The sequence below is a fragment of the Phytophthora infestans genome, genomic scaffold (assembly GCF_000142945.1).
Source record: "Phytophthora infestans T30-4 supercont1.34 genomic scaffold, whole genome shotgun sequence".
Lineage (NCBI taxonomy): Eukaryota > Oomycota > Peronosporomycetes > Peronosporales > Peronosporaceae > Phytophthora > Phytophthora infestans.
In genome coordinates this window covers 434090-440370 of record NW_003303725.1, presented here as the reverse complement: position 1 = coordinate 440370, position 6281 = coordinate 434090, and the positions used below count along the sequence as shown (strand labels likewise).

The window sequence follows — 6281 nt, the reverse complement described above, 5'->3', positions numbered from 1 at the left end:
CAAACACGTTCTAGTCGAGAAACCCATGGCAATGAACGCGAAGCAGTCAGCGTCGCTCATTGCATTGGCTCGTGAGAAGAAGCTCTTCCTTATGGAAGGCATGTGGACTCGTTCTTCCCGAGCATTCGTTTCGTTCGCAAATTACTGGACGACAACGAAATTGGAGAAGTTCGCCACGTTCACGCCGAGATTGGCTACCCGTTCCCCAAAGACGAAGCGCGTCAGTGGAAAAATGAGTTGGGAGGAGGAGGTTTGCTCGATATCGGCATTTATCCTCTTGCCTTCGCGACCATGGTGTTCGGTACGGAGCCTGAGAAGGTGACGACGGCCGGTACACTCAACGATGGCGGTGTAGACGTACACAACTCGGTGACGTTGCGTTACAACGACAATCGTTTCGCTACCATCGAGTACTCTATGCTGGTGCAACTCAGTGAGACCGTCACGATCTCTGGAACTACTGGACGCATCCTCATCCACACGCCAGCTCATGTCGCTTCTGAAGTCTCCGTCATTCGCAGCTCTGGACCAGGCAAAGAAGAATCGGCAACGACGAAGTTTCCGTGGCCTACGCCAGACGCTGGATACTCTTGCTTTTTGTATGAAGGCGAAGCGGTCACGAAGGCTATTCAGTCCAAGGAACTCGAAGCGAAAGAGTACTCGCTGGATGAATCGCTTGGTATCATGACCATTATGGACAAGATCCGTAAGGAAATCGGGCTTGTGTACCCTACTGACGCAAACTAGGAAACATTTTTGCTGATTAGTGCCACGTAGCTCAAAACTTCAACCACAATTCAGGATATGCTTGGCAACTGATAACACTTTTTTGCCCTTTGACTTTGTCAGAGGCAAATTATCACTTGATTCTTCATTTTGTTGCACTTGCCACAACCATGGCTACCAACACTCCTTTGCGCTGGGGCATTCTCGGCTGCGGACGCATCTCCCACACGTTCGCCAGCAATGTAAAGCCACTTAAAACCGCCATTTTCCACGCGTGCGCAGCTCGTTCACTGGATAAAGCGCAAGAGTTTGCCAACAAACACGGTATGAGTTAGTTTTCTTTTCTTTTTCATCGTGATAATTAACCAACTTTTGCTGCAACTTGTGTTTAGGCATTTCTAACGCGTACGAGTCGTACGAAACGACCCCGAGGTGGATATAGTGTACATTGGCACACTCCACCCGACGCATTGTGAGCTTGCATTATTGGCATTGAACCATGGCAAACATGTTCTGGTGGAAAAACCCATGGCCATGAGCGCGAAAGAGGCCGAAACAGTCATCACACTAGCGCAACAGAAACGCCTCTTCTTCATGGAAGGCATGTGGGCGCGGTTCTTCCCCGCAGTTCGCTTTGTGCGCCAAGTCATCGATAAAGGCGGCATTGGCGACGTGCATCACATGCACTCGGCCTTCGGAGTGGCATTCAAAGCCGACAATGACCGTATCTGGAAGAAAGAACTGGGCGGCGGTGGGTTATTGGACATTGGTATCTACGTGTTGGCAACTGCCACGATGGTGTTTGGGTTTAAACCCGAGAAGATCTCGTCGGCTGGGAAACTCAATGACGAAGGAGTGGACGTGTACAGTTCCATCACGCTCGAGTACAGTGGTCAGCGCTTCGCTACGCTTGAGTACTCGACACTCGCGAAGATCAGTGAGACGGTGACGATCACTGGCACTAAAGGGCGGATCTTTATCCACCCGCCGGCACACGCGTCGATGGAGATCTCGGTCGCCACGTACGACGAAAGCGGCAAGGAGACGGAGAAGACGTCGCGCTTTCCGTGGCCGACACCAAGTGACCATCACTCGGGCTTCCTCTACGGAGCTGAAGCTGCCACGGAGGCTATCCAACGCAACGAGATCGAATGCATTGAGTACTCACATGCTGAGTCGCTGGGGATCATGAACATCATGGACAAAATCCGCAAGGACCTTGGACTTGTTTACCCCGCTGACGAGCCGTAGGAGTTGCCAGGGTGGCGAACTCAGCTTGATTACTCTTTACATGTAGCTGCATCAACATGGACATTGTCGTTGCTTGAGCATTGCCTGATGATGAAGAACCTTGTAAAGTGTGCGCTGAGTCGAGCGAGCTCATCTAATGAACCGCAGGAGCCACGAATGCGCAAACACCTTTTAAAATATATGTTTGTCATTCGATGTACTATCGCAGGATACGGTACATAACAGCCTCAGATGAATTTTAATCTTTTGTTAGCAGCACTATTTCCGATTTATAACAGTAAACAACATAACGGGTATCAATTATCTCATTTTTGTCGCCCATCCACCTTTGCCATTTTTGCAACGCACCACCGGACTCGCTTCATTCCTCGACTTTGCGTGTCCGTGACAATGGCGTCTGCTCCCCCGATGAACGTGATCGAGAAGATCCTGTGCCACCATGCTGTAGGCCTCTCCAAGCCTTACGTGCGCGTGGGCGACGTGCTGTGTGTCAAGGCTGACTGGACTATTGCCAGTGAACTGACCTTCCAAGCCATGGACACTATGCACGAGGCCATCGGCCGACCGCCTCTCCACCGTCCCGACCGCTTCTGGCTGGCTCTGGACCACACGGTGGACCCGCGTGTGAACCACTTGCCTAAGCAGAAGGCGCTTATTGAAATGTCTACCAACTTCGCCAAGACCCATGGGCTCACGGACTTCCAGCCTGCCAACACTACCATCATGCACACCGAGTTTGCTCGTAAGCGTGCGCAACCCGGCCAGATCGTCATTGGCGCTGACAGCCACACATGCAGTGCCGGTGGAATGGGCGCATTTGCTGCCGGTTTGGGCGCTGGCGACGTCGTTATGCCACTAGTCACGGGTCAGACGTGGTTCAAGGTGCCGGAAGTGTGCTACATTGAGTTTGTCGGCGCTCCGAGCTTCGGTATCGGTGGTAAGGACGTGATTCTTCACATCCTTGGAGAATTGAAGCGCAACACCGTCGCGTTTGAGCGTGCTGTGTACTACGGCGGCGCAGGGCTCAAGTACCTGTCCGACGACGCTCGCTTTGCCGTCGCGAACATGAGTACCGAGTTCGGTGGCATTGCCGGCGTGTTCCAGGCCGATACCATCACGCAACGTGTACTCGAAGCACGCGAGTCTCACTTCGACGAAGCTCTGTTCTTTGAGCCGGACGAGGGATGCAACTACGCCGCCCACCATGTGATCAACCTGGCTGATGTCAAGCCGTTGATCGCTCTGTACCCATCGCCCGACAACTGTGTGAGTGTCCAGGAGAAACTCGGAATGAAGCTGGATGGGTGTTTCATTGGTGCCTGCACTACCACGCAGGAAGATCTGATTCTAGGTGCAATGGTGTTGCAACAAGCCATGTTGGAGGGAAAACGTCCCTCGGCTAACGGCAACCGTCGTGTTACTCCCGGCAGTCTGGAGATTGTCGACCGTCTAAAAGAACTTGGTCTGGTCCGTATCTACGAAGAAGCAGGCTTCACTGTCGGCGTGCCGAGTTGCAGTTTCTGTGTCGGCATCGGTGCCGATGTTGCCGGCGAAGGTGAAGTGTGGCTTTCCAGTCAGAACTGAAACTTCCGGAACCGTATGGGTAAAGGATCGATCGGTAACTTAAGCTCGGCGGCGGTAGTGGCTGCCTCCAGCTTCGATATGGAGGTGGTGGACCCTCTGCCGTACTTGGACAAGATCAACAAGGACGACTTTGACCGCTACCGTAACTGGGTGGAGCCGGACTCGTCCATGCCATCACCGGCCAAAACGACTAAGTCGTACACAGTGACGGAGCCCAAACCCGTGCTCGCTTCGGGTAACGATGAAGAGACCGTCCAGCAGGCCAAGGAACAGGCTGCTGTTGCCGAACTGGAAGCTGCTTTGCCACCTAAATTCAGTGGCAAAGTGCAAAAGTTCGGCGACAACATCGACACAGACGCTGTGATCCCGGCCCAGTTTATGGGTCTTAACAAGTCGTCGCCTTTGTGGCCTGCTGAGTGTGAGACAGAGCTGGATGTGCTCGCTGCCAAGTCGTTTGCCTATGTGCGTCCCGAGTTCCCGCAGAAGGTGAAAGAGGGCTTAAACATCATTGTGGCCGGTACGGCATTCGGTAGTGGTTCGTCTCGTGAAGAGGCCGCGATTTGCCTTAAGGCTGTCGGCGTCCAGGCCGTGATTGCCAAGTCATTCGCTTACATTTACGCTCGTAACCAGCCCAACAACGCTCTGTTGGGCATTGTCGTGACGGACGAGAAGTTCCACGAACTGGCCGCTGAAGGTGAGGAAGTTACGGTGGATCTGCGTAACCGAGTGGTGAGTGTCAAGGACCACCAGGTGGCCTTCTCGTTGACGCAACTTGAGGAGGCATTCCTCAACGGAGGCGGTCTGAAGACGCTCTTCAAGCAGCACAAGGCAGATCTGTTCCGTGCCGCCATGCGTGGCAAGGCGCCAAAGGTTATTTCTTCGAGCGGTGTCGGCTGTGGCGAAGGTTGCGGCGGCGAGGCGGCGGCCACTCCGTCGTGGTAGGCTGTGAATTTTGACACCAGATATGTGCACAAAACGATAATCAAAACTACATGCGCGTTTTCCATGAACCGGTGCCACAAATTTGCAAGTGGTGAATTTCTCAATTGAGTGGCAATGAACACCATTTTTCAAAAGGTATTTTTTTTCTAAAAGATACTTTTTGGCATGAAAAGACGCGATATTTGGCATCTTGCTAAGACAACGAGGCAACATGTTCCAGGACGTGACACTGGGCAGTGCGAGCTTCGCGGCCAAGCGAACGAAGACAGTGGCCGAAGTATTTGCCCAAACGATTGAAATCGACATGTTCGACTGTGAAGCTCAGACGGAGAGCGAGATCGTCTCGAGCTCCACTCAAACGGGTCCAACCCAACAACCACCAGCCAGAGGCAAAGGCAAAGATGCAACAATTAATACTGAAGAAGAAACCCAACGACAAGTGGCTGAGTGCTTGCAAAACGTTGGAGGACTCATGCTACGAGAAATGGCCAAGAATGGAGCCACCAGCTCCTGCTTCAGCGGTACGCCACAGTTTAATTCCTCTCCCAGAATCTTGGTACTGATATGTTGATGCAGGTTTAGAACGATACTTGGAAGAGTCAGAGGAGAAGGATATTACCAAACTCTTTCGACTGCAATTCGACTACGACACGTACTTCCAGCCGCAACAAGGCACTGCAACGACAACCACAACAGGATCTTTATCTTCATTGAGATTATCGTGCACGGGTGTGTCCTGGAATGCAACGGGGTCGGTCATCGCAGTTGCGTATGGACGCTTCGACCACTCCGGGTGGTGCAACTATCGATCGGCCCTCTGTTTATGGAATGTCTTCCAAAGTGACCTTAACCAACAGAAACCCTCCCTTGTCCTAGAAACATCGGTACGTTTCGGATTCTAGTCCCGATTTTTACAATTCCGATCTGAAATTGCCGCTTCCTACAGAGTGGACTCATGTGTGTGGCGTTTCACCCCCAAAATCCTTCCGTTGTTGCTGCTGGCTCTTTCAATGGAGAAGTCTTCGTGTGGGATATGGAACTTGCTGAGTATAAATTCTACTCGTCAGGTATCGGAGACTATTTCCACCGCGAACCCAGTCACCAAAGTGGCCTGGGTCTACGACATCCAAACCGCCGACTACAACGTAAGATTTAAACTCTCTTTCCCTTTTACCAGCAACTAACTCCATTTTCCTGTAGATTGCAAGTGTGAGTGGCGATGGTAAAATTCTCTTTTGGCGAGTTAAAGACAAACTTGCGTTCCCTGTTGAAGGTTACGTCATGCATTTACCCCAAGGCATCGGGGGTTCTGGAAGTAAAAGCAACAACGATGACACACGCTCGCCGGTGATCGGTGGTAAGGCATTAGCCTTCAGTAGCACGGACAAAGCCAGTCGCGCTTTCGTCATTGGCTCAGAAGGTGGCGTCATCGCTAGATGTTTCGCGAAAGCTGCCACAAATGTTCGTTCGTCGGACTTTAAAGGGGACAAGAAGTGGACAGCTACAGCTGCACGTCTTGTGAGTAAACTCCCAACTTCAAAGATCCCTGCGGCACGTCGACAAGTGGAGGCGTATGCGTCTGTAAAACGCAGTAAAGAAGTGACACTGGCAACGGTGTATGAAGCCAGACTCGACCCTACAATAATATTCCCGAGTGCCATGGACTTTGTCTTCGAAGCTCATACCGCTCCCGTATATGACGCGAGCTTCTCACCTTTCCGGAAAAGTATTTTCCTCACTGCATCAGCTGATGGAACCACGCGTGTATACTCAACAAT

General features: G+C 51.9%; 3 protein-coding genes across 3 annotated transcripts in view; all 3 read left to right on the top strand.

Moving 5' to 3' along the window:
* Positions 1–25: 25 nt before the first annotated feature.
* On the top strand, positions 26–747 carry PITG_14356 (trans-1,2-dihydrobenzene-1,2-diol dehydrogenase, putative; the record flags this gene model as incomplete). Its single annotated transcript, XM_002898785.1, has 2 exons — positions 26–51; positions 123–747. The coding sequence occupies 2 exons, from the start codon at positions 26–28 to the stop codon at positions 745–747; spliced, it is 651 nt and encodes a 216-aa protein (XP_002898831.1).
* Positions 748–896: 149 nt separating this feature from the next.
* On the top strand, positions 897–2063 carry PITG_14355 (trans-1,2-dihydrobenzene-1,2-diol dehydrogenase, putative; the record flags this gene model as incomplete). The annotated part of the gene is made up of 2 exons (XM_002898784.1): positions 897–1050; positions 1139–2063. 2 exons carry the CDS (start codon positions 897–899, stop codon positions 1975–1977), a joined length of 993 nt encoding a protein of 330 aa, XP_002898830.1.
* A 2651-nt stretch (positions 2064–4714) lies between these two features.
* Positions 4715–6281, top strand: part of PITG_14354 (uncharacterized protein) — a gene marked incomplete at both ends in the record, with an annotated part of 2139 nt that continues 572 nt past the window's right edge. Inside the window, 5 exons of the mRNA XM_002898783.1 lie at positions 4715–5024; positions 5080–5387; positions 5450–5570; positions 5611–5648; positions 5704–6265. Coding sequence (XP_002898829.1) covers positions 4715–5024; positions 5080–5387; positions 5450–5570; positions 5611–5648; positions 5704–6265 — 1339 coding nt within the window. The remainder of the gene's footprint in view (positions 5025–5079; positions 5388–5449; positions 5571–5610; positions 5649–5703; positions 6266–6281) is intronic.